The 27,895-nt window shown below is 50.5% G+C and overlaps 1 protein-coding gene across 3 annotated transcripts in view; it reads left to right on the top strand.

Moving 5' to 3' along the window:
- The window catches only part of JADE2 (jade family PHD finger 2), a 56,126-nt gene that overhangs the window by 18,939 nt on the left and 9,292 nt on the right, over positions 1 to 27,895 (top strand). For all 3 annotated transcript variants that reach the window (XM_072347925.1, XM_072347927.1, XM_072347926.1), the window contains exons 5-9: positions 8,717 to 8,886; positions 16,389 to 16,600; positions 19,054 to 19,221; positions 20,133 to 20,249; positions 25,438 to 25,899. In XM_072347925.1, the coding sequence (XP_072204026.1) occupies positions 8,717 to 8,886; positions 16,389 to 16,600; positions 19,054 to 19,221; positions 20,133 to 20,249; positions 25,438 to 25,899 (1,129 nt within the window). The remainder of the gene's footprint in view (positions 1 to 8,716; positions 8,887 to 16,388; positions 16,601 to 19,053; positions 19,222 to 20,132; positions 20,250 to 25,437; positions 25,900 to 27,895) is intronic.

A 27,895-nucleotide genomic window follows, 5' to 3' on the forward strand; every position in this document is an offset into this window, starting at 1 on the left:
GGGGCAACCTATGTTGCTCCAGGGAAGGTTCAGGTTGGGTATTAGGAAAAATTTCATCTCTGAGCAGCCAGGCACGGAGACAAGGAGTGGGGGAGTCACTGTCCCTGGAGGTGTTTCGGAGCCATGGAGATGTGGTACGTGGGGACATGGTAAGTGGGCATGGTGAGTGTGGTCTGGGTTTGGACTTAGGGATCTTAGAGGTCTTTTCCAACCTCAGTGATTCTCTGGTTTTATGAGCTCTTCCTTTCCACAGTTATGCCATCATGACCTCTGGAAGAAGATGCTCTTTGCTTTCTGCATGGTTTCTTATCTGGGGCCACAGAGCCCTTCCCTCACAGTGGGTACAGAGCCTGACCCCAGCTCACCCTGCTGCACTGGGAGCATCGCTCCATGCGGCACTGGCACCTATCCCTGGTGCTGTGCACCTGCAAGCCTTTTGTTCCTTATTTACTGAATCGTTTAACATCTCCCTTTCCCGAGCTGACAGCAATGCAGGCAAGACCTCGAGGCGGCTCTGGGAGCTCGCATTAAGCTCCATCAGTATGTGCTGTATACTCTGCTTCCTGTGAATGTGCGCACAGCGGGAGGACGAGCAGGAAGGCTGCTTCTTGCTGGCAGGGTTCCCAGATATTCTTGGCGTCGCAGATCTCTCCTTGCATCGATGCTGTGGCCCTGTTTGAACAGAAAACAGAAAGTGCTGTGGCAACAGGAAGGCACAAATCCTGGTGGGGGGTCAGCGGGAGGGGATGAATGGCTGCCACAGCATCCGGGCAGTGATGTGACCGTCCCCTCTGTCCCATCTCCTCCAGGAGCACGGCTGCAGGTGGAGCTGAGCTCTGGCTGTGCTGCCTGGTGCTGATGTGGAATCCTGGGCAAGATGTGGGGCTGCCAGGTGTTGAACCCAGGAGGTGCCCCAGCATCTCTCCTGGTTCTGTTGGGCTGTGGAGCCAGCACACTGCGTCCCAGCTGGGGCTGTGCTTCCTTCCCTCCTTCCTCCCTTCCCTCCCTCTCCTGCAGCCGGCTGCCTGCTGCCTGTTGACTCATCAGCAGCTTCCCTCGGGCTTTGCTGCAGAAGGGGCAAGCAAGATTCTGCAGCACTCTGTGTATCTCTTGGAGCTGCGCTGTTGTTTTAACATGAGATGCCTGGGTTGTTTTTTCTTCTGTTTGTTTGTTTGTTTTTCCCACCCACTTCCAGCCTGTGGTGAAATTGTGTGAGCTCAGGGCTCCATCAGGTCCATGTGAGCGGGTTCCTTTCTCAGGAGCTGCAGCCCCAGTGGGGTTGTCAGGTTTTGGGGTTCCTACTGTGGGAGAAGAGCGTAGGAGCATCAGCATGGGTTGGGGCACAGCACTGGTTTTGTATCCAGTGCTTGGAGAGGAAATGGGCACGATTGCCTTCCTTTGTTATTTCTAATCATTTCTACTTTACAGCCTGCTTGACAAATCCTCAGGTATGCTTTCAGTTTTTATTAGTTTGCTGTGGGAAACTTGTTAATCCGGCACATTCTTACCTAGTGCTGAGCCACTTCTGTTCTAAATGTTTGCTGCTTCTCTCTGTGGATATCTGTGGTTTTTGCTGGATCTGGCTCGTGGCGTATCCCAGCAGTAGATGTGTGGAAGGAGAAGGGCTGGTTTCCACCGCCCTTGGGGAGCTGAGTGGAGCCTCTGCATCTTCATCACCTCCCATCTCCATCCTCATCTCTTCCCCACCCAGAAGTGGGTCTGAGCTCTGCTGCAGTAATTACAGCTCCATCCCCTCATTAGTGTGCCTTGCATCCCTGATGAATAAGATGAGAAGCTCTCAGGTGTCCCTTGGAGGTGTGAAAGGGCTGGCCTTGTCCAGCAGCACTGATGATGGGACCAGCTGTTCTGTGCCTGATGCTGCTGTTGGTCATCCTCATGGAACTGAGGTGAGAGCTGCACTTCTGTGAGCTAAGCTGAGCATGCAGGACCATGCCCATGGCACCTGGAGAGCTGGTGCGAGGTTGGAGCTTTTGCAGTGCATTTGAAGAAGGTCTGGAGGATTCACTGCGGCATGTGTCGCTTCACAGCAGTGTGGTGGTGGGAAGGTGAGGGTTCCTCTTGGCCACCCTCTGCCTCTGGTGACTCAGAGCTGGAACTGTCCTCCTGTGTTTCAGAGTTCAGTGTTCAAGCAGTGATTCAAAGTGCACTGCAGAGTCTGGCTGCTGCCCATTCAGATTGCTCACAGCCTTGCTTCCACTTGGATGGGTTTGTGCACAGAGGAGACCCATGTGCCCACACTCTGCTACCCATGGGAACACACAGCCCTGTGCCCCAGCTTTGACCTGAGCTTCAGCTGCACTCCCTTCGTGGTCACATGGGGTGGGTTTAGGATTTGGGACTAGGAAGCTCCTGCTTGCAGAAGAGCAGATGCAGGACTGCTGCCATTGCTCACAGCATCCTCCTCTGCTCCCCATTTATAGGTGCCTAGGAATAAAAGTTGGGCTATTGCATTATTGAAGTAATTGTGGAAGCATTATCTGCCTAAGACAATTAATTCCAGATGCTTTAATGTTAGTAGCATGGCTGAAGTTACATGAAGAAGCAACATTTTTTGTCTTTCCGTATTCAGCAGACATACGTGTAAGTCTCCCTGCCTTCACTGGTAGCAGCCCTAAGCTGTGTTACTTTACTTCCCACCCAGACGCTGCCATGCTCTGGTCAAGCAGAAAAACAGCTGCACTGTGTTGCTGGAATCAGAGCTGGGACCTGAATAATTCATCTGTTGAGCTGAATCTTGGGGAGATTTAGCTTGGAATATAACTGTGAGAGAGATGGGAACATCAGCACTCTAGTCTTCATCTTGTCTGCTGCGTATCGGGCTTTTATATGGTGATAAACAGCTCCAGAACGAAACTGGAAGAGCTGTCTGGGCTTAACAAGATGGCTGTGTGGTTCCTCCTGCTCGCTTGTTTTCCTCTTTTTAACACATCAAAGAGGAGTGAATTGCTTTCTCCAGGGAGGACTGCATGACTCCAGAGGGCTGGAAGGACCTACTCTGCTTACAGGCTGCTACCAGAGGAGATTGGAGATGCAGAAGGCAAAAGGGAGCGTTTTCCTGATGGCCCCTGCTAACTGTGGCATGGAGATCCAAGGACAAGTTACAGAACCATGTGTGCAGTGTCTGCATCCTAAGGACCACCCAGCCACCGCCCTGGCATATGTAACAAAATGGGGTTCTCAGAGGGGGATTTGCAAACCTGAGCAGCCCAACAGTGGCCAGAACCATAGAGCCAAAACAAGGATTTTTGCAGCTGGGACATGCCCTGTGCCAGCAGCTGCAAGAGGAGAGGCTGTGCAGGATGTACCTGCAGAGCTGCGCAGTGGCAATCGCTGTAAATTTGCAAATGCTTTCAGAGCCCAATAGTGCTCATTTATAGCAACCTCTGCTTGGGGAGCGCTGGGAGTTCAGCTGGGAAAAGCCTTGGCTGGACCCTACCTGGCTGGGGACACTGAGGTGCCTGGCACAGTGGGGTCCCTGGCTGCCCCCCAGCAGGATGGGATGCAGGACATGATGCGCATCCCGCAGCCAGCCGGGCATTACGTCACTCACAGCCGCGCTCACTGGCTGCTGTACCGGAGGGCAGGCTGATGCTGCAGGCAGTGTTAACCCTTCCTGGGCAGCCTGGGCAGCACAAAGGGACCGTGGCTGTGCTGAGAGATAGCCACTGGTGTTTGTGTAGTCATGGAGGGGGGGGGTGCTTTTAGGCACGGAGCTGCTGTTTCGGGAGCTTGGTGCATCCACCAGGGGCTAAATCCAGCTGCTTTGTTTGCCTGAAACAGCAGTAAGAAGCCAGGCAGGAGCTTCAGCACTGAGCCATGCGTTTAACCATGCCCAGGTGTTTAGAACAAGTGCTTTAGTGAAGGTTTGGGTTATACCAAGCAGGAGGGAGGCTAAAAGGAAAAATACCGCAGTCCTCAGTTGCAGTGCAGATTTCAGTCAGCTGGGGACCGCAGGGCTGGAACTGAAGGTACACAGCCTTGCAGCCCATCGGCAGCAGTGACAAACCATGCAGTTATGGGGGGCTGCTCACTGCCATGTGGATGTACCAGGCAGGGCTCTGTGGAAAGATCTTTTGCTTGAATTGTGGTAAGGTGCTGGCAGCAGGCTGGCCTCACAGCAGGGGGGAACACAGCTGAGGGTTTGCATTCCCCACCTTTGCTCCCCTGAGCTGATCCTGATTCTCTCAGTTACGTGTTTGTGTGTTTGCTAAGACAGTTGCCAAATCTTGAGTCCCCTGGAATTGACTTGTGGAATCAAACTCTATTCAGAATGGGAGCACTGAACACACTGTGCTGCTGCTGGGGCAGCATCCTCAGCCACCTGCTGGGACCTGAACCCACATCCCAGAGATGTTCCTTCAGCCGCTCCCCCCCTGACCCATGTGCTGCTTTCAACGTCAGGCCAGTTCATGTAGAGCCTGACTGCTGTAATATCTCCTTGGATTTCCCTTTTTCTTCTTTTGCGCTGAGCTTTCAAACTGTCATTTTTGGCTTATGGTTTTACAGGCTTTCAGAGGAGCTGTAGAGGTGGCATAACAACCATCGGTAAATCAGGGCTCAGGCACACGGAGGGTCACAGAGTGCTGTTTGTGGTGCAGCCCCCTGCCCTGCCACCCATTCTCCGTTGTGCTCCTTTTCTCTCACCTTTCACTCTGCCCTGCTATTTGGAAGCAATAGTGCTTATACAATCCATGAGCTTACATTGGTAAGAAGCTTGGGGCGTCTGGTCTGACTGCCTTCTGGATACTATTTTAATAAACAGAAAATGAAAATCATCCCTTTAAATTGTAGAATGCCTTTTTAAAGTTGGAGTGTGCTGCAGGAGAATTCCCCCGCGAGCAGAGCTGGCAGCATAGCAGGATCAGCATCCTCTGAAGGTTGCTGGCAGAATTATCTTTCCACTGACTTTCCTAAGCTGATTTATTTATGGACACTGGACAGGACTATTTTAGACTGGAATGTAGGTAGTGAGAAGATGAGTGGCTGAAGCCTTCATTGTCATAAAGCAAAGCATTTTCGGAAGGGAAGCACTGTGCAGGGTTATTTATTATTTCTATCTGGTGTATTAAAAGGGAGAATACAGGGGGGAAAAAAAAGCCTTCTTCCTTAAGCCAAAATGAAGCATTCCGTTTACAGAGATGATTAACCGTGGGAATTGGCTGAGTGTGTTTTATTACCACATAATCTTCTCCCAGGATAGATGTGATCCTCAAGAGTGTTGGGGTCCACTTACTCCTTTCCCTCAAGTGCCCTTGAGACGCACTTGCAGACTAATGGCCTCAGGTTTGTTGTGCTTTTCTGGCTGATCCCAATTTTCAGCCCTACGTTTAAATAAGCTCTTGATTGATACAAATACTTTTAAATGCTGCCTTGCTAAATAAAGGCATAAACTCCTGCTCATGCTTTCATTTTTATTTCCTGCTTTGCTGTCATGCACCCTCTGCCCATCTTCCCATTTTGGAGCACTCTGCGGCTCTGGTTATGAGTCATGGTGGTACTTCCATCATGCTCTCCTCTCCTTGCTGTGTCCAGGCTGTGTCCATGTGCTCCATGAAGAATCTCACTCTGCTAGGTGCCCCAGTAAGGGCAGTGAGGCACTGGCATGGGTTGCCCAGAGATGTGGTGGGACCTGGTTGAGCCATGGGTGTCCCTGTTCATTATAGGGGACCAGGTGACCTTTGAGAGTTCCTTCCAAATCAAGTGATTCTATGACTGTGAGTACCCAGAAGCTCTTTGCCATGTATGTTACCATACAGGAGGGAATGTGCTGCTGCTTCAGAGTGCTTTCACCTGCTGAAACCATATGTAAGAGATGTTCCATATCAGTGCTCTCTCCTATGGGATCAATGAGTGTTGGATGCAGCCTTTGACTATGAGCTCCCCAGGTTTGGGAGGTGCTTGGCACTGCTGCTCCAGGTATGTTTCAGATGCTGCTGCTGAGAAAGCGTGTGGGGCACCATTAGGTCTTCGTGTTTTCATTAACTTGGTCTTAATAACAAGAAGCAGAAAGCAGCTCTGTAAGTTGCAGTGCGCAGAAGACCCTTTCCATTTTGCAACACTGGGAGAAGCCACCCTCCAGGTATACTTGGCAGCAGTGCTGTTAGCATCAATCCTCACTTGAAGCTTTGTGATTGCATCACTGAGCTCTTTGCAAAGCCAGACAACACGCTTCGAGTACCTCCTGCAGTGCTGTGCCACCGGCTGCTTGTGTAACGGGGATTAAGGAGGTCAGGAGGCACAGCTCTGAAGGAATGCTCAGTGCTGCTGGGTGACTCTCCCACTGCTCAGAGCTTTTGACTCCATGCTGAGCTTGCTGCTGCTCAGCCCAGGGCTTGCTGCTCTGCAAACCACCCTGATCGTGGCTCATGGGACACAGAGTTTCAGTTTTGCTGAGAGCACGCTGCTCCAGGGTATTTAATAGGGCTGGGAGCTCCTTGGAGGAGAGTCCTGAAGCTCATTGGGTGCGTGCATATTTTCAGTGTTATTACTGCTGTCTGCATTAAATACATTAAATACAGGCTTCGCTGAATCCCCAAGCCCTGTCCTAGATTACAGTGAGCTCATTTTAAAATCTGGAGACTCACAGAGCGGTGCTTTCATGGCTTTACGTTTAGATCCTCAGCTGAGATTTGGAGGAGCTGTCCTTGGAGTGCTGAGGCGTGTGGTTATTTTCCATGCACTGATGGGGAAAGGAAGGCAAAGGAGGCAGGCTGCTTTGCTGAGGATCTCAGCAAGTCGTGAAAAGTTGCAGAACCTGATGGTGGTGGTGCAAGGAGGGTGGGAGCCCCAGGCTCTGCAGGGCTGTTGTTCCAGGCAGAGCAGCAGCTGGGAAGGGATGGCGGTGCTGTTTGCTGTGTTTCTTTGCAGCATTTCTGTGTTGACATCTGGCTGGGAGGTGGTATTTTGGGGGCAGAAACGTGAGCTGTGCAAATACAGCAGCAAGCTCCAGCTCCCGGCTTTGCGGAGATCTGTCATCTGGCACCGCAGGCTGCTTCTCATTTCTAGCTCGTCCTCTGCTTGCATGTCATTACATGTGACACTGTTGACGTGTGCATGGCAAGTGTCATCCATGTTGCTGCCGACTTGCCAAGAAGCGCAGGCGAAGTGACAGAGAGTGCTGGGCAGGAGGCCTGCAGCCAGTGCTGCTGCAGTGTGCTTGCTGCTGCTTAGAGTGCATTGCTCCGAGCAGCATGGGATGTGGGACATGCAGTGTGGGACACGGAATGTGGGACATGGCCAGGCATGAGGCTGCAGGCATCATAAACCAGGGCAGAGATGGGAGCTGGAGGCCTGCATGGAGCAAGTAGGGCTGCCCTTGAGCATCTCACTCCTTCAGCCCAGCACCAGCAGCCCATCTCATTGTGCTCCAGTCAGTGAGCAGTAATGGGAAAACTATTGCCATGAGGAAAGCTGCTCATTGTGGATATAATTTGGAAGGGCAAAGGGAAATGACCTTTAAGGGCACTTCTCCCGTGGCTGGCCGAGTTACACTTCCAGTGCTGCATTGTGCAGATGCTCTTGGTGCTGTATGAGCACCAGGACTGGCTTTCTGGGCAGGCAGCTGGTCAACATTGGTGTTTCCAGCCCAGCCCCAGCTGCCTGCGTGGTGCTGGGAAGGGGCAGAGGGCAAACCCCCAGCTCAGAAGGATGGGCGTGCTGGCTCACTTGGCACTAGAGCACACACGTGGGAGGCTGCTGGCAGCAGGCGTGCAGCAGCGCTCGTGAGGCGGAGAGGGAGCAAGGATCCCTGCAAAGTGTAACAGTGGCTTAATTTCTCATAGCATGAAGGGAAATCATGTAACTCCTGCAAAGTGAGAGGGTTCCTGCAGAGACCCCGACACAAAGCCTCCCGGCTGCTGATCCAGGCTGTGATCTATGGGGCTGCACCAAGCGAGGGGGAGTGGGAGAGGTTGGTTCTCATTGAAAAGCATCCAGGGGGCTTTAGGAGGAGTGGGGAGTGACGCTAAAGCCTGAATGTAGCAATGGTGCCAGTGTTATTTCTGTAGAGGTCAATGTGATGAGACTGACTGATAGAGGCTGAGGCATATGGAGGCATGAGCCAGCACAACGAGCCTCATTCCCAGATCAGTAAAAGCAGATTCTCTATATGAGCTGTGCTTGTGTAAGCCTAAATAGGGGCACTTTATGTCTGTGTCCCCATGGTCATTGCAGCTGGCACGGTGTTGTGTGGGCAGAGCAGGCAGGCAAAGTGCAGATTCGCTGCCCATGGGAACAGACTGTTCATCAAAGTCAGAAGTGGATATTTTTCTGGTTTTACGTGTTTTTTTTCCTCTTTGATGACATCAAAACTGTTCGTGAAAAAATGAGCCTGAGCCGTTTGTTTTGGTGCTGTGTCCCGTTTACTCTGGCACACAGCAAACCCTCCTCTTTCTGATGTGATGGCAGCCGCACAGCTCCGTTCCCGGCAGCCAGAGCTGTTTTCTTGCTGGTGGAAGCAGCCCCAGCCCTTCAGGTCCCCTCCTCCATCCTCAGGAGCTAGCAATGAACGCTTTAACTTACTCACTGCTGATTCCTTTCTCCTGTTCAGCAGTGCCTCATCTCCCTCCTGCCATGTTCTCATTTGTAGACTCAGAGTATCAGTGCCGTAAGTTCACCCTCATGGCCAAACACGGCCTCTGGACTCCCAGTGGGATGCTTTGTAGCTATCTCTCAACCTCTCATTCCTCCCTTCCAGAATCATACCCCAGCTGGAGAACCTGCCTTCCCCGGTGTCCCCCAGCAGCCTGCCGGGCTCTGAGATTTCGGAAGCCACGAGGACGTACCTGCAGGGCGTGAGCCGCTACGACCTGGACGAGCTGGATGCCTGCTGGTTGGAGCTGGTGAACATGGAGCTCAAGGAGATGGGTGAGTCCTGCAGGGCTGCCCTGAGCAGGCGTTAGGTCTTTTAAAGTAATCATCAGCGCGTTTTGGTTGAGCGCAGGTAACTGGACTGGGAATTTGACAGCTGGCACTTTGCTCTGCATGGTCTGCTGGGCAGATCTGTTGGCAGGGGCTTTGGGTGTGTAGTCCTGCCTGGGGGTGGGGGGATTTTCTAGTCCTTGTGGTCTGGTTGCTGCCACACAGGTAAGAATAACAAAACAATAATACGTTCACCTTTTGAGTGCAGTGAAGGCTGTAATATGCCTGCCCATTGCTCCCAGTTCCAACAATCTTCAAGGGTGGGACAAGCACATTATCAAGTGCTTGAGCAGACCTGATGCATTGCTGAAGAGGACAGATCTGGTGTTGTGGAGCTTGTGTAACTGGCAGGTTGCCATCAACATTGTCCTCATCAACTGGGCCTCTGTTAGCAGCCTTATCTCTGTCTCTACACACCTCAGTTTTGGTTCTTTGCAGCTCAGGCTGAGCCCTCAGGCAGTGCAGAGCAGTTGGTGCTCACACGTAAAGCCAAGTGCCCCCATACCACTCCAGTGCCCCAGTGGTCCCCCCCTACTGAAGCTGAGTGTCTATCAGAGGCATCTCTGGGCTCCAGGATAGGGCTCTGTCTCTACTTCCAGTTCCCCTTGCACACACTTCTTTAGCCTCTAGAAAGGCAGCGGGCAGAGAACTGCCTTGTCCAGCTCGGTTGGGTTAAACTTGTCTCGCTTTATTTCTTCAGAGTATTTGGTTACAAACACAATGCCTGAAATGGTTTTCAGATGTGGGGCTCTCTGGCTGATGGATCACTTGAAGGCTGAGCCGGGGCTGGTGCCACGGAAGCGGGGCGGGGATGCTCCAGCAGAGCCAGATGTGTGCTGGCCACATCCTTCCCATGTATGCGCCATGATGGGTACCAACCCAGAGCAGCTCCAGTGCTGCACCTGGCTCTGTGCAGGCTGCGTGCTGGGCTGGCACTGCATGTGTATGGACACACAGCACCCAGACAGATGCACCTGGATCCGATGTCAGGATGCAGCCAGCGCATTGCCAGTGATGCTCTCTGAGCTGGCTGCATTTTGTTCCTGCAGCTCTGTCATTCATCAGGCAGTAAGCTTTCACAAGAGCAGTCCTGTGGGGGTATCCATACAGAACAGGGACCGCAGTGTCTAGTGAGCTCTCTGTAATAACAACTGTGGATGGTAATAATGAGCCCAGGGGATTGCAGCAGTGGTAATGTGAAGAGACTCACTGCCCATCAGCTGATTCCTCAGTCCATTCTTGTTGGTATAAGAGCTCTGTAATTACTGTGTGAGCCTGAAATATGCTGGCAGCTTGGGAAAACAGTGTTTGCTGTGTGAAATCTACTGCAAATGAGGCTGCAGCCCAAAGCTCTCCCCATCCCCAGCTCTCCTCCTCGCACATCAGGGCTGGCTCTGGTGCAGTTCTTGCAGTGCCCCGAGCATGTGCAGCACTGGTCTGAGTCCCTCTAGGGCTCAGCCTCTGCTTCCTGCAGGGCAAGGGCCATGGGGTGTTCAGCCAGGTGAGAAATGGAGCTTTTGTGCCCTTCATCACCTCACCCAGAGGGCTGCAGTGTGCACAGGGTGGGCTGGAGGTGATCCATAAATAGCGCTTTCTTCCGGAAGCCCTCGACATGAATGACATGCTGAGATTTCCAAACCAGCTTTGCTAATCTCTGAGATCATTGACATGACTTAACTGGAGAGCTGCAGCCTCTCCCCGAATTCAGAGAAGTCAGAAGTTATCTCCCAGCCTGAAGAGATATGCAGAAGTTGAAATTCTTCCTGGGTGTTCAGCTGAGCTGCTGTCATTGGGCAGTTCATGGGCACAGTGTGTCATCCACAAAGTATTCAATGACAAAGAAGGAGCGTGATCTCTGACTGGCTCCTGAGCAGCGGTGGGGAGGAGAGCTGGAAAACACCTATTAGCTCATCTCAAGGCAGCGCTGATCACCGAGCGTAGCACATGCCTTTTCCAGTCCTTTTTAGGTCACCTCCGAGGTGGAATTTTATCACTGGGATCAGATAAACCCCCAGATAGCTGCAGCTATCTGCCGCTGCTGCTCCGCTCTGAGTTAGGGGGGCAGCCTCTCTGAAAAGGGAAAGTCTCACATACAATGGTTTTAAATATTTCTAAACCACCCCCACCAGTAACGTGTTTCAGTAGCTGGGACGGTACTTGATGGAAATGCACTGTTTAAAGGACTCCTGAGTGCTGGAGGTAAAATCAATATTTAAGCCAGCCTGAATGTTTTATTTGTTGCTGCTGCAATAGGAGACAGCACAAGAAGTGGGTCTGGAGGTTGTGTGAATGAAACCCTGAACCAGTTTATGCATGCGCCACTGCTGGCAGCACAGGGCTGTCCTTTCAGGGTGCCCTGAGCCTTTGTTTTAGTTTTCATTAAGATTTTATGCTACGTGTTGCAATCTCCGTTAAATACAAAGCTGTGGGAAGAGTGGGGCTAGGGAGACTTCAAAGACCTGGGCTGAAAGATCCCTTTGCAGTGATCAGCTCTTCATAAAAACATGCGGAAAATCCTAAAGAAATTGCTAAAAACGTTGCCGGAATCAATTTTGCTGAAAGCAGAATAGAAGTTTCTAAGTATTCCCTTGACTTAATCCATATGGTGTATGCTGCTCACATATGCCCACCACAGTTTCTATCTTGGGAGCTGGAGGTGTTCCTGTTATTTTATGGCAGGAACATGCAAAGGTCACATTTATTGCTTTTGAAGCTCCAGGGGGAATTCATCACTGCATACTTGAGATATGTCTGTGTACTAATTAGATCATACCTCCCTCAGCGGAGGTGAAGTTGGTCAAGTAGATGTGCAATAAACCTGGGTCGGCAGAGGAGCTGTGGGGAAGACACGCTTGCTTGAGCAGAGACTGCTGCTTAATGTACTGCAGGAGAGCAGGGATGCCCTGCCCAGGGCTGTCCCATCCCATCAGGATGTGGGACCCTTTTTCCTCAAGGCGTCGTGTTGGATTCTCAGGGCAGGGCTGCAGGTGGGATGTTTCCAACAACACCCCAGCACAACTGTGCCCAGCTGGTGCCACCTGCTTGCAGGTGCCACAGTGCACAGCCACTCCAATATCTGTCATGTGAAGCTGCTGTGGTATTTTTAACGTTGGGGACACAATTCCCTGCCGTGCTGTGGCTGAAGAGAAGTAACTCAGTGCCATACTGGTGCAGCTAGACAGAATACTGCAATGGGACTAATGCGGATGGACTGCCATGATGGGACTGCTGTGATGGGACTGATGCAGTGGGACCACTGTGACTGGGACTGCTCTAATGGGAACGCTGTGATGGAACTACTGTGATGGGACTGCTCTGATGGGACTGCTCTAATGGGACCACTGTGATTGGGACTACTCTAATGGGACCACTGTGATGGGACCACTGTGATGGGACTGCTCTGATGGGACTGCTCTAATGGGACCACTGTGATTGGGACTACTCTAATGGGACCACTGTGATGGGACCACTGTGATGGGACTGCTGTGATGGGACTGCCGTGATGGGGCCTCTGAAGCATCAAAGGACTGCCTGTCCCCGGGGGGCATTTCCCAAGCCCATCACACAGGAGGATGTGCACAGGATGTCCCTTTTCTAGTGGGTTCCATTTCCTTTACTCAGCAGCCCAGCTTTCCCCTTTCAAGTGTCTCCCCACATCCCACAAACAGGAGGGGCAGCTGATGTACAAAGGCTTCGCTGAGCCCTCCACCACTCGTGTTGCCTTCACGTTCCTCAGCCCAATCGGTTTCTGTGTCAAGCCGTTGTTCTGCTGTTTCCATAAATTCCTTGCAGTAATTGCAGCAGTTCCCAGCAATCCTCAGCGTGCTGCTGCTGGGTGGAGTGAAGAGGCTTTAATCAGAGTGCTCCAGGACAGCTCTGTCAGTGCGCAGCATTAGCGGAGGGAGACGGCAGATTATGAAGTGGCTTCTAAAACATTTTGTCATCGTCTTAAATTTGAGCAATAATTGATGTCGGTGGGTGGCATAAAGGGTGATAATTGGTTCCTGTAAATCTCTTAAGTGCATTAGCGGGCTATGTTTGTAACAAAATATCTCCAAGTTTCACTGCCTGTGTTCAGCTCACGCGGGCTGCGTGGTGCCGTGCGCTTCGACAGTCCCACACCTTGTTTTGGCTCTGTTTGTAAATAAGATCGATCCGAGATGGATGTGAAACGGACCCATCTTCCAAACGCAGTGTGGGCTGTGGGAGGCTGTTGGGCTGCAGATGTGCAGGGCAGGAAGACACAGCGGGGCTGCAGATGGTTCACCAGCAGCAGCTGCAGGGCTGGGGAGCAGCGAGGAGCACACATTGGGGTGTGCATCACTGCCTGCCCTAGTGGGGTTCCCTGGGACATAGTCCTGGGGCTGAGCAGGAGCTGCATCTTTTTGCCCCTTGTGTTTCAAAGGCATCTCCTTTTTTTCTTTCTTTCCTTCTTCTTTTCTTTGGTTTGTTTTGTTTCTTTGCAAACGGAGCAGTAGTTTTGTTTATGCATTTTTGTGCTGAAAAAGAGACTTGGAGGTTTATGGCTTGTGGATCGACTAATGGCCCAGCCTGCAGCCCTGATGAGTCTTTGTTCGTGAGCTGTTTCATCTCCAGGTACACTATGCAGGCTAAAAGGATTTATTGTTTCGGCAAATTGATTTCAGCAGAGTGCAGTTTAGTCAGAAATAGGTCTCTGTTCTGTGAGAGGTGGCTCTCCAGCTATTTTTCCTCCCTGCACAGTGAATAGGCTCATACCAGGATAAGGAGTAGCTGAGAATTCATTTAGCAGAATATTGCTCCTTCATGCCACATAAATTATGGCGTTGCAGAAATAATGATAGCGGAGGCTGGGAGCATGCAGGGGAAGTGTTGGGATGCTCGGGGTGGCTGCCCACGAGCACCCAGCTCTGGGGCAGGGATGGGGGAGGTTTTGTCCCAGTGGGGATCCCGCGGTGGCTGCACTGGTGCCTGTGCTCCCTGGTGTTGAGTCCCCAGAAATGTGGGTGGCAGCGGGAGCCAGAAGGGAGCATCGCTTTCTAGGGAAAAGGATAGGAAAGCCTCATCTCTGAGTATATGGGATAATGAGCATATTCTCATTTCTGTGCCTCGTGCCCTATAGAGTGTGATAGCCATATCTCCATCTGAAGGACCTTCCAGGAGCTTCATCTCTTGCTGTTGACCTGGGTGCCATCTATGCTGGGAGCATTTCGGTGGGGTGTTCTCTGCCGGGGCACTGAGCCACTCGTGGCTGGGTGTGAGGGGAGTTAGGAAGACCTGCAGGTTTGGTGAGGTTCAGAGCCACATCCAAGAGTGATTGTTGTTTCTATGAAACATGTTGGACCACAGTGATGAGCATGAGGATGCTGCAAGTCCACAGTCTTGATTACAGCTCAAGCCATGGTTGTGAGCTGAGGTTTACTCCTTGCGCTTGTTCACCTGGAGTCACCCAGTGTATATCCAAGTGGATCTGAATCTGGTTCTTGGCACTTCATGCCCTGGAGCAGGTAACAGTGATACTGCATACTGCACAGGCAGTGTTTTGGTGGAGTGTTTTTGGTTTTGCTTTTCGACAGGCCGTGATCAATACAGATAGCGTTTTCTCAGCCAAAAAAATGACAATTTTATGAATGGAGTTTAATAGCAGTGCCTTTATATGATGCAGAAGGAGATAAATGGAGCGCAAATGGGAAAGGAACTTCACCCTCAGGCCCCATTGTTTAGTGTTTCATAAGCGATTAATCGCTTCATCCCCATCAAGTGCAATTGTCAATTCAATAAGCTCCGAGGTATTCTGAATGGCGCTTGGCAAACGGATTCCTAATGTAATTACATCTAAGCGGAGGGTGAGAGCGCGTGTGTGCGGGAGGGACGGAGAGATCTGTGTTTTTTGGTGTGACAGCGTAACAAATACGTTGCTGTAAGCCGGTGAGAAAAGCCCTTCTGCTGTGGGTGATGATTTCACATGGCGCTGGGATGCAGTGTGGGATGGGAGCTGAGCAGGGGTATGGCAGACTCCAACCTCCTTCTCTTGTTTTCTGCTGATGCTTGAAATGTGGGAAGCAATGGGATTTGGAATAGTACATTTGATATATATGTATGTGTGGTACAGGCTGCATGGAGAGCTGTGGGTTCCCCATCCCTGGAGGTGCCCAAGGCAATATATGGGGCCCTGGGCAGCCTGAACTGGTGGGGGGCAGCTAGCCCATGGCAGGGTACCTAGATGGTCTTGTAGGTCCCTTCCAACCCAAACCATCCTATGATTCTATGGAAATAGCATCTTCTTCCTTCCTACAGCAAGGGCCTTGGGGTGGTGTGTTTATGAAGACTACTGTTGCAGGAAAAAGAGTGCAGGGCTGGGGCTCCTCAGGCCCCACAAGCCCCACAAAGCCCATTGGTGGGGCTCGTGGCTCCCAAAACAGGCCGGACCAGCTGTGTGTTGCAGCACGGCCGCTGAGCACTTGGCAGGGAGCGATGGGGAGCGATAGGGAGCAGTGCTGTCTGTGGCAATGGGATCTCTGCCTCGACACAGATGTGTGCAGTGCCAGGCCGAGTGTTTGCAGAGACTTGTCAAGCCAGGGGAAATCGTGCCAAGGCAAAACATTGGGGAAGATCTCGAAGAGGCAGACAATGGTGCGTTTGCTTTCTGGTCTTGCCTGCGGGTCTCCTTTGCCCCTTGACTCAGATTTTTTGGCAGATTGGTGGGGGAAAGGAGCAGCTCAGCAGCCTCATCCCGCTGCAGAGCTCGTCCCAGCACATGGATGGCACCCTGCAGCCCAGCAGAAGCCCAGCGAGGCGAATATTTCCTTGTACTCTTAATAAATAACCGCACATCAGTTCTTCCTCGATCCCTTTTCTCCTCTGTTCATAAAGGAGATATTGTCTCCTGTTGCCCTGTAGCATGTCCATGTGTCCACCACTGGTTTCCATTAAAGGTACTGGTATGGTGGGGATAACAGGCAGCACAAACGCTCTGAGCCCCCACCCCAGGTCCGACCCTGTGCCCCTGGACTCAGCCAGTTAAAAACACTTGTTTGTCTGCAGTTCCAACCTTTGACTTCCATTTTACAGTTCCATTTAATTGGCCTTTAAAGGGTCAATATTCACAGTCTTAGCAATTAAAGCATTGACTTTCTGTTGCGAAAGCTTGTCTGAGCCCTCACTGCAGAAAGCATCTTTGCAGAACTTGTCTCCTTGAACGTTTAAGCTGTCAGACCTAATTATCCGCATTGGTTCAGCTGAATGGATTTCTCTCCTCTCAGCCAGCAGCAATATTTTGTTACTGTCTATGAAACATAAACTGTATCCTGAGTTAGAAGCAGCCGTTTTCTGAATCGCAGATCTTGCCACTGTGGTGGATTTGAAGTTTAGATTAGAGCTGAAGTCTCAAGTGCCCCCCACCTCGCATGGTGCTGTGGGTGCTCTCAGGGTGCCATGTCCCCATCAGAGCTTTGCTTTGTGCTTTGCAGAAAAGCCCGAGCTGGATGAGATCACCCTGGAGAGAGTGCTGGAGGAGCTGGAGACGATGTGCTACGAGAACATGAACATTGCCATTGAAACAGAGGAGGGTCTGGGCATCGAGTACGACGAGGACGTGGTGTGTGATGTCTGCCGCTCGCCAGAGGGGGAGGATGGCAACGAGATGGTGTTCTGTGACAAGTGCAATGTCTGCGTGCACCAGGTGAGCAGCAGCCCGAGAGCCACTTCCCTGAGCGTGCTGCGCTCCTGCCCCTCTTTCCTTCAACCCCGTGACCTTCTATTTCTCCTCTTCCATGAATGTGCTCATTGTTCCTTGTCCTTGCCAAGCTGTGGGATCCTAAGCACCTCGGGACAAGCAGCATGGCTGCTGGCTTCCCTTAAGTCTGCACTTTGTATTGGGCCATTAGGACCTTCCAGCTCCACCAGCTTTGTCACACATCACGGGGCTTCTGTCCCAGCTTCCCAGTGTATGATTTCATTTTATTTCGCTGCCTGGAGGAAAACATTTTATTTTCAGAACTGAGCGTAAAGGCTTCAAGCCTTTGCTGGAGGGAAGAAGGAAGAGCAGCAATATCTGTGGGCTCCTGTGCATACATGCTTGGAGCAGGGAAGTACTTGGCTGCATCCTGCTGCTGAGCATCCATCTCTACTGCGGGGGCTCCAGGGACACTTTGCTGGGTGGGCTCCAATGGGAAGTGGAACCCTTGGATGTCAGCATCAGCCCCATGGCCTGGAGAGTATAAAGCAGAGCCCCTTTTCAGTTCCTTTCTGAGAAGGGTGTTTTGTTGGCCTTTTTTTTTTCCTGCATTTTCTCATCTTTTGGGCAGCTTTTCCATCAGCATTTCCTGGAGGTGGGAGAGTGCAGGAGATATGTATAGTTGAGAGAGGTGGGTGTTTTGAATGGTTTCCATCAGTGAATCAGATTCCACAAAAATACCAGGATGATTTGGGGATGGTTTTGGGTTGGTTTCTTCCTTTTTCTTTCTTTCTTTCTTTTTTTTTTGGCGATTCTTTTTTAGTAAGCCCAAGTAGAAATTTCTGGCCATGGGCTGACGTGTACCCATTGTGCAGCAGTGTGGGGGCCAGACTCCATCAGGACAGACAGACGGACCCGGCAGCAGCCTTAGTGCTGAAAGCAGCATGATGCTGCAGGAGGAGATGCTGCAGAAGGAGATGCTGTGGGTTGGATTTAAAGGCTGTTGGAAAAAATGGGTGATTTTATCTTGTTTTCAGGGCACACGCTCAGGTCTGAACCCCAGCACCCCCCTGTAAGCTTTTAAAGATCCCACCTCTGTCCCCATTCACATAGCAACAAAGTCCAGAGCCTCCAAGCAGGGGAGGAGCTGTGCTCAGATATGCATGCTGGGGTCGTTTGTTTGGCTTTGCCTCATACCAAACCAGGTGTTTTGTAAACATCTCTTACAGAAACGATCTGTCTGTCCAGTTTGGAGGTGCTGTGAAACACATTTAAGTCTCCATGAACCATGTCGACCTGCAGCAATCATACTACCTCCTTTAATTCTTCATTTTCCCAATAGTATGTTCATAAAGTGACTCTTGCTCCATGGAAGTTACAACTATCAGAGTTCATCTGTGGTTTGGGGCAACTTAAAATTGTGCTTCAAAGTCTCTCCCTGGCCATGATGGCTGAGCATCCCCCTTTCCCGTGCTCGTGTGTGTACCATGCTCATGTAATTACCTGTTATTAAATCATCTCTTGTGACATAATAGCACAGGCACAAGCTTCTCCACTGCTCTCAGAAACCCTCAGTGTCCTGCAGCCTCATGTCAGTGGCCAAGGCAGTTGTCTGCCACTCTTTAAAACTCTTGAAGTACAAGTTATAGGGACCTGCTGGCTAAAGACTGTCCAGTTTTAGTGGTTGCTCTTTAATACAATCATAAGTTACTGCCGAAGTGGAAAGTATTTTATCGTTATCATTATATGATAGAGCTTATCATTTGGCTCTGCCCCAAGTACGGAAGAGAAATATTTATTGAGCCCTTTGGCTTGTCTGTGCCGTGTGTTATCGCAGCAGGTCTGCTGGCTCTGCAGGCAGCACAGTCCTTTTGTTCTCTTCTGCTTCCCACCGTCTTGGCCACAGATATGTCCTCGTGTCCTTTGGGTTTATTGCTCCTTCTCATTGAGGCTCCTCCCTTCTGATTTATATTCATTACTGTCAGTTTCCCCTTTTTACTTTTACGCAGTTCTTTTCACTTCCCCTTTTGGTCTGTGCTGGGTGTTTAACCAGTGTGGCCATCTTTCCCAATCATGGGGTTGTGGCTTCACAGCCCTCATCTACCCTCAAGGTAGATTCACCACCCCGTGCCTCATGGGATGGGTCAGCTCAAGGTGTTGGTTTTACATTCTCATTGGAGCTGCTCTCACTGCTTTTGCTCCCATTTGCAGGATATAAAACACATTTGTACACTCAGTTTTTAATTCTATCCCAGGACATACTGATAAAGCATTAGTAGCCATGCGAAAATAAGAACATGACAAGGAGGGAAGAACTTAAACTAGCTGCTTTGGTTGTGGAGCAGCTTTGTTCTTTACCAGGACACCCAGATGCTGTAGTGATCAGCCAGTGTGCCGTGCTGTGGGAGGATGCTCGCTGCAGGATGGCCAGGTTAACCAACCTTACTCCTGCCTCACAGGCATGCTATGGAATCCTGAAGGTCCCCATTGGCAGCTGGCTGTGCCGGACCTGCGCCCTCGGCGTCCAGCCCAAGTGTTTGCTGTGCCCGAAGAGAGGGGGAGCACTGAAGCCCACTCGGAGCGGGACGAAATGGGTCCACGTTAGCTGTGCCTTATGGATACCTGAAGTAAGTAAGATGCTTTCCAGCCTTCTCTTGAAATATGGCACAGACATGATTTCCAGGTGTAGCGGAAATACAAAGTCACAGCTTGAAGCAGTGATTGAGCACCTGGTGGGAAGGCAGGGCCAACCCAGGGGAGATCAGGTGCATGCAGTGCAGCTGAGTGACTGGAAGGGCTGGAGCCAGGATCCACCCCTTCCCAGACCTCATTTAAAGGCTGGCAGTGAAGGCAAGTGGCTCTTGTTGGAGATTGCTGTCTTTGTGAGGCCTCCTGAAGGTAAGCAGACTTTTATCCTTCATTTCTTTATCCATGGATGCTGCATTTGGGCTTGTCATTGTTTGCCATAGCTCAGGGCTTTGCCACTCCACTATTATTGCTGTACTTTCTATCACATTATAGCATTGTACCAGGTCTGAGCTCAGATATCTATCAAGACTAATTCTAGTTGGGCTCATCGAGCTGAGGTTGGAGTCACGATGCCCATCAGGCTCCAAGCTGAGTGTTAACAGCCAAGCAGCTCCCCATTAAGGAGAAAACTGGAGGGTGCAAGCTGCTGCCCTACTCAAGCACCCACACTCCCCAAGGAGGGGATGAGGTTGGAACAGTCTGTGAAGTGTCACTTTGTTCTCCCATGATGTGAGGTGCAAAGAGGAGTGCCAGAGAGGTAGGGATGTACCAGCATTCAGAACAGTAAGGATAAACACCAGCTCAAACTGGCAGGCAGATGGATACAAAAGAAAGGCCAGAACATCACCTGTATTTGTTTCTGGGTTTTGTGTTGATTTTTTACCCAAGTTATGAGTGACCTGAAAAATAAGAAACAAAATACACCCCTCGTTCTGACTGCCTCAGATATCCCCTGTAGATGATTTGGGATAGTAACAGGTACTGAACATGTCTTCTATTTTGTGACCAGGTTAGCATTGGATGTCCTGAAAAAATGGAACCCATTACAAAGATCTCACATATCCCAGCGAGCAGATGGGCTTTGTCCTGCAGCCTCTGCAAGGAGTGCACTGGAACCTGCATTCAGGTATGTGAATCAGCAGTGAGGAAACTCAGGCCCCTTGGTTGTGCCTATAGCAGCCACCAGAGATTCTCGGGCTGTTGGTGGACGAGATCCAGGCTGGGATCATTCCTGGCCTAAGTCCCAAGAGCGCACCTAACAAGAAGCATGAACACCAATCAGACATCATTAGCCATTGTTGCTTGCAATCTTTTAATGTATTGAGTGCCAGGAATCTAGATTAACTTTCTTTTGCATAATACAGCGATGTTGCTGTGGTGACACTAATTACCAGGACTGCAGATGACCTTGGTTGGAGATAGGAACCCCCAGCGGAAGGGCTTGGCGTGGCTGTCAGGAAGCCCATTTCTCATGGGATTTAAAGCCTGAGCATTTCACAAGCTATGGGGTTGAATGTGAAGCCTTTCTCGAGGGGGACAGCAGGAAGCCTCAGGATCAGGCAGCCCCCCTCCTCACCCACCCCCAAGCCTGCTGGCTTGCAAAATAGAGTATTTACTGCATATTACATTCCCAGCTGTTCTCCTGTTTTGCTGCACCTAAGCAGAGCACCGCAGACATCCGATTTCCTGCTCTTCCCACAGCAGCAGCACGCTGACGAGGTGGCGAGGCGTTCAGCTAAAAGCAGGAGCTCAGGACTCTCCTCTTAGAAAAGTGGAGCAGAGCTTTGGGGCTGTGCTGTCAGTGCAGGAGCTTTGCTGGGTCGCTTGCATCAAGCTTCACTCTGGTGGTCCCAGAGGATGGGTTGGGATCTGCAGCTGTACGGTGCTGGTGCTCATGCTTTCCTTGGCAGACCAGTCGTGGAAGCAGTCTTGGCATGCAGTAGGGAGATGGAATAGCCATTAAGCTTTGAAAAATAGGGAGAAAGGTTTGGATGCGTCCCAATCCCAGCTAATCAGCTCCTGTACAGCACCGGGAGCTGCACCATGGAGGTGGATGCGTGTGGCAGTAAGTACTGGAGAGCAGAGCTGGTGGCAGGAGGGTGATGGAACAGGGCTGCAGGCTCTGCTGCGTTGGTGTGACTGCCTCAGGTTTAATACTTTAAAGGGAGCTATTTAAAAGCAATCCCCTTAGCTTGAAATGAAACCTCACAATACTTCTTTAAATCTCTAGTGTTGACTCACTTCTTTTTTTTTTTGATGGTTCTGGGTGGATCTGCTTATTCACCCTGCCAGATGGAGATACTGTGTCATAGCGGCAACTGCTTTCAAAGAACGGAAGGGCAGGGAGAGGAGGCAAACAGGCTTGGCAGCATCAAAGAAAATTCAGCTCCTCCAGGGCTTCATCCTCTCAGCACTGGCATTACGTGTTAGCATTGCAGTCCCCGGGACTGCATGGATTTGCATTAAATGTCACCTGAAATGGAACAGGAGCTTTACCGTCCGATGTGACTTCATGAGGCTGTCAGCAGAGTGTCTGCTGATGCCACCTGAATGCTTTCAGGGTGGGTTTTGCTTCAAGGAGGAGAAAGAAGCAAGCAGTGCCTTTGTTTGAGGATTTGTGGAGTAAGTCAGCAAGCTCACTTGTAGATAAATAAACACGTTCCGTATGCATCAGAGGTAGAGATCTGTGTTTTGAGAGCTGATGTTTATGGAGCATATTTTTGATTAGTGCCTGTTTATACAGGTGTAATCTAACTACCTTTGTCAGCGTTTTAGGTTTATGACACAGCTCTGAGAGGAGAGGGTTGTTTGCTGTTAAGGCATTCAGCTTGCACTCCTGGCAGCAGGAGCTGATGCTCCAGGTACCCGCAGGCTGCAGAAGGTCCTCGCTGCTTCCAGGGCAGGTTTATCTGAGTGACTGGAAGCAGGCTCAGCCAGAACAAAAGGCAATATGTCTGGAAGGGAGCTGGAAAGCAGGAGCTCATCATACCCAACAGGCAGAGGGTAACCACAGGCAGAACTGCTGCTTCAGAAGCCTCCACTGCTGTCAGAGACCAATGTGAGGCATCTCTGTGTTGAGGTATTCCTTCCCGTCCAGATTTGACCACCAAAAGGGAAGCATATCTTCTGCCCTCTGCGCCTTTCTGTGTCTCTGGTATTTCTGATTGCACATCGGTACTTTTCTTGTTTTTCTGGTAGAAAGCTGTAAACTTGCTGTAGTTGATCCAGTGCTCCCTTGTGCTGGGTGTAAGTAATACAACCCTGAAAACACCCTTTTCCCATTCCCTCTTAAGGAGAAGTCATGACTTTATGTGGTGGTTCTTGTGGTCAGACATCAGGATATACCAAGGAGCACTCGGTATCCAGCAGGAATTTTCTTGTTTGCATTGCTGAACTGCAAGAGAGAGTGCCAGGAACCAGGATCTGTGCAGTCCATGTCCTGACACTCTTGTGGACAAGAGGAACCTGCTGACCTTCTCAATGGGAACAGAAACAGTCTCTTCTAGAAGAACTTAACTTTCAGGACAGCCCGAAAAGCTGCATCTCCATTAATTGGTGGCAATCTTCTGCAAAGGACATCATCTTTTGCTGGCATCATCCAAAAACTTGAGACTTGGGAGCAGGGGCAGAGCAGTGTGAGTGCTCACCAACATCCTGAGCCCCAGTGTGAAGTGGAGCCCCGCCATCACATAAGGACACAGAGGGGCTGAAACTGCATTTTCTATCTGAAAAGTGCCACCAGGAACCAACCCATCTGTGGTCACTAAAAATTGCATGGTATTTCTTTATGAGGATGCAGAAGTGTCATATTTGATGGCTTGGCTGGGGTTCAGCGCTGGTAATTGGTTTTTCCTTCCTAAATTTCCCTTCCAGTTCTGTTGGAGTAGCCACTTCCTTCCACTTCTGCCTCAGAACTACAGTGTAGCACCACTGTAAGCTGTTAAACGTCTGCTGGGTTTCATGGTTAGCAGTGTTTGAATTCCATGGGCAAGTAAAGCCATCCCTCTACTTCTTCCCACCAGGATCGGTTTGAGAACTAATTAATAGCCCACATCGATCTCTGGTGCAGTTTTTGCCATCTCAGAATTGTGTTTGGGAATAGATTTGCTTCTACCTGGTGCAGCGGATGTTCTGAAATCCTGGAGCTAAAGGCACCGCGGGAGCGGGATTGGATGCAGAGCAGGTCAGGGGGTGCCCACTCTGTACACCCAGGCTATTCCATGTGGCAGCACCCACACAGATGAGTCCAACCCTGCTCCACTCTGCTCACCAGGGCTGGGATGGATCAATGTGTGCCTACTTTTGGCTCAAACAAGGTCACTGAGAGCTGCTGCTGACCAGATATGTTCCTTTGTTGCCATGTCATTGGAGCAGCCTCATTGTTTTCTGTTTGCTTTTCGGGCACGGTTTCTGACAACTACTGCTTGCCATCTGCTGGAAGAGGAATCTGGGATGGATGTCATTCACTTTGCTTTATTCCTGAAGTGTGATTGCCCCTGGTGCTGTCCAAGTGAGCCTTGGATGTGTTGATGATGACATCACACTGCTGTGGGCTGCCCCCAGTTCCGGCTGCTGTGTCCCTGTTTCTGTAGGTATTTATGTGCATTGCAACACAAAGAGCTCTTCCTGATGATTTAGTTTGAAGCACCCCCAGCTGTTACACCAAAATAGACACAATGGAGTATGTCCATGGCCGTATATCTCTGTTCGGTAAGATTACCATCTTGGCTACCAGACAAGAAAACTCAATCAAGGGAACTTACAGCTGGCAAAGGCTTCCAACCTTAATGTGCCATTAAAGTGAGGAAGAGGGACTCCATCAAACGGCATTGCATCTCTTCCTTGTAGTAAATCTCTCTCTGTGACTGCAGGAGCGAGCGTGTGCACTTTAAAAGCCAGCACATGATATATTAACTCCTCCAAAAGCTGGCAGCCACCTTCACATGCAGTTCCGGGCTGAAATTAGGAACAAGAGGATATATTTGAATAGAGCGAGTTGAGCTGCTTGCATTCCGTGTCAGCACCTGGAGATGCGAGTATGGATGGACACAACAAGTATAGTGGATGCGGAGCCCTGGCCCTGGTGGCAGCCTTGTGCCACCAGCAGCTCCACCAGCAGCATGTCACTGCTGGGAGAACTGGTGCCCAGCATCCACCCCTGGGGCATACTAATGCTTAGCAATCCAGGTTCTGGTTCCTCAGATACTATCAACATTTCTATTCCATTTGAAAATCAAAGTGCAGCACAGCAGAGCCCTGGTGGAACCCTACAGCATCCTGGTGGTTTGTGTTCTGTGTGTGGGGAGGTTTGTGGCCAGGCTGGTGCTGCACCACGCTGCCCAGCCAGAGCAGTCCCTGCATAATGCTGAAGTGCTGTGCCTACAGTAATAGGTCACTTAAAATGCCTCATTATTGCAGTTAAACTGGTCATTAGCAGCTGGAGGAGAGTGATTTCTTATGGGTTATGGTTGAAGCAATTACTTGACATTATGAACCATTAAAAAACAGTTAATGAACAGAGGGGGAGGCTGTGCTGATATGGGTATGGGTGCTGCGATGGCAGTGGGTTGCTTTTCATCTGTAGGAAACCAGGTCTGGGGTTCTTCTGTTTTGCTGATGGTGAGATTCAAGTAACTGAAGTGTAAGGTAAGTTAGGGAAGTGGTCAGGTCTTTGATAAGTCTAGACACTGAACCAATTCTCAAACCTTATTTCATGATCATACGGAGCATGTTTGCTCTCCATATAGTGAATTTCATTCTTCTTTCCTATTTTTATTTTTTTTTAATGGAGCTAATTAAAGTCTGTATAACTTCCAGAAGAAAAAGGCATTGTGATTTGGGAGCATTGGCTGCTTCTTACATACTCCATTCACTCCCAAACCCTAACACCTGTTGGCTGTCACTAACAATGGCATAGCAGTGGTGTAGGGTAGGGAGCGGGATGAAATCAGGATGGAAATTTCTCAGGATGAATCAGCTTTCAATCTTTGGGCATCCCATTGGCTTGACATGTTGCTGGAACAACCATCAGAGTCTCATATTTACGATAGGTAAAAGGCATCATGGCTTGTTGCAGAGAACACAAGCAGGTTAGGTGAGGAGGTGCCTGGTGAGCCCTGGGTTCCTTCTGCTGGGGATTTTGGTGCCCACCCTCATTGGTGTGTAGGACTGGGGCAGTGCAGCCTGAGCAGCATGTTATAGAGCATCTATTGCTTGGGGGTGGGTGCTGTCCCCCTGAGGGCATCGCTCCCTTAGTGAAGCTGTGTTGTGGTCCTGTTGTGCCCTCACCATCAGCCCTGTCCTTCTCCCCACAGTGCTCCATGCCCGCCTGTGTCACCGCGTTCCACGTCACCTGCGCCTTTGACCACAACCTCGACATGCGGACTATTTTAGCAGACAACGATGAAGTGAAGTTTAAGTCCTTCTGCCTGGAGCACAGCACCGGTGCCACCAAACTACCCGAGGAGGCGCGGACAGAACCTGACCAAGCCCAGCTGGACCTGGAGAAGGTGACGCTGCGGAAACAAAAGCTCCAGCAGCTGGAGGAGGACTTCTATGAACTCGTGAAGCCTTCCGAGGTGGCAGAAAACCTCGATTTAAGTGAGTCGCTGGTGGATTTTGTCTATCAGTACTGGAAGCTGAAGAGGAAAGCAAACTCCAACAAGCCGCTGCTGACACCAAAAACGGATGAAGTGGACAACTTGGCTCAGCAGGAGCAGGATGTTCTCTACCGGCGCTTGAAGCTTTTCACACACCTCAGGCAAGACCTGGAGAGGGTGAGTGTGGTTTTCCCTGTAATGGCAAACCCATGTGCTCCATCAGGGTTGTTGTTGTGCATCCCTTTACAGACCGAACTCTCCCAGGAGGCTCAGTGTGGATTTGGGGTGATGGCAGCCCCCAGCAGCTCTCCAGGCAATGCTTAGAAATGAACCGAGGGTTGAGGTTTAGCTCTGCAAATATGTCAGTCCCATTTCCTGGATATCCTGATCTGGTCCTCCCAGCTTTTCCTCCTTTTCTTCTTGGCCTTTTTTGTTTAAAGCCTTTACCAAGAGCTGGCTGTTTAAATTAGTTGTAACAAAAAGCTGTATGGTTCCCAGGCTTTCATCCCAGCATCTCAGCTTGGCTGGGGAAGCAGTGCGGGTGCTGTCTTACTGTCTAAGTGTGTGTAAATACCAGCAGTCTCTCTAAGCAGAGTGCAAGTGATGCTTTCTTCCAGGAGTATAAAATTGCAGAGAGGAGATATTGCCAAACACTTTGATATATTGCTTGCCAGAGGCAGTTGTTTTCCTCATAAAGAAATTTCAGTTTGATGTTTTCTTCCATCCAGAACAAAAAAAAAGAGAATGTAGTAAAATATGAAGCAGCGAGCTGTGTGCTGTATATTTACAGCTAAGAGATGGAAGGGGGAAAAAAAGCTTTTCTCTCCTGTACACCTGGGTGTTTCCAGACTGTCCCCAGGTGGCAATGAGGCCACAGGCTGCTCACTGTGCCCATGTGTGGGTTCACAGGTTGGCTAACCCCACCAAAACTAGTCATGTCCTGGGGAACCACTGCATGGCTGCAGCCGTGGTGACAGAGCTGGGCTGCCCCAGTTGTGCTGCACACAGTGTCACTGAGCCTTAGCACCAGGCTGGCAATGGAGCTGTCTGCAGCTGCATGCCCATGAGAAGCAGCTGTGATACCACTGGTTTGCATGAGAGCTGCAGGAACTGGGGGATGCATCCTGCCCTTGATGGATGTGCTGCTGGTGGGAGCTTGTCCTGGGGGGCTAGGGCTGGAGAAGGAAGCATTAGGGAAATGCATATTTCTTATCCTCGGTGTCTTGCATGTAGAGCTTCCCTCTTGGTTGGTAAAATGTCATGAGCTGTAGTACAAAATGAAGTGAGGCTGCAGGTACCTGTGGGGCAAACATGAATCAGTGTGTGGAGGGGAAGGTGCTGGCCAGCTGTGGGTCAGGACAGCCACACCTGCACGTGGCTACTGGCACAGTCTGATGTCAGCTGGGTGTTCTGCTGTTTGTACACCATCAGCACCTGCTGCAGGGCAGTGGGCAGTTCTGCATGGCTCATGCAGGCAGCACAGCTGTGCTGCTGCCCCCCACTGCTGGGCCTGGCTCTGCCCTCCTTGCCCACCTTTATGCTGGATGCAAAAGGAGAATTAATGGATAAGGATGGAAATAGTTCTCCAATAGCCCCACAACTTCTGATGTGAGTCCCTGTGTCGAGTGTGAAGTGGTCCATGATAGGAGGGGATGCCCCAGCTGCATTACAGTACTGCTCCTGTGGCATCCCAACCTCTGAGACTTGCATAATGCTTTAGAAACATTAACTGCATCATTAGGCCTGTGAGCAATTAATGGGAGATTACAACAGCTTGCGCATCCACACTGTTGCTGTGTGGTTTCTGGTAAGGTACCTGGGGTTCTCTTAGCTCTGTTCCCTTTTGGTGAGTATTGCTCTCTTTATGCATTGATGTTCTTCAGCAGAACAGATTGAAGGATGCACTTCAGGTTAACCCTGACTGCTCAGGGCAGTGCCCTGGACCTGTTTTCCTGCCCAAGAGCTGTGTTAGAAAGTATGGGTGCAGAAGTGTGAATCCTGCTTGTGAGTTCTGCCTGTGAAGGAGAGGTTACAGACTGAGGTGGGTGTTTGTGTTCAGCTTGGGTGAGGCTGGGATGGACAGCCAGGCACAGAGCTGTCCCCAGGAAGCAAAACAGTGATGCAGCTTGGGGATTCATTTCCAGCCCTGCTAAACCAGACACTGTTTCTTGTG

Source organism: Excalfactoria chinensis, chromosome 13 (assembly GCF_039878825.1).
Source record: "Excalfactoria chinensis isolate bCotChi1 chromosome 13, bCotChi1.hap2, whole genome shotgun sequence".
NCBI lineage: Eukaryota > Metazoa > Chordata > Aves > Galliformes > Phasianidae > Excalfactoria > Excalfactoria chinensis.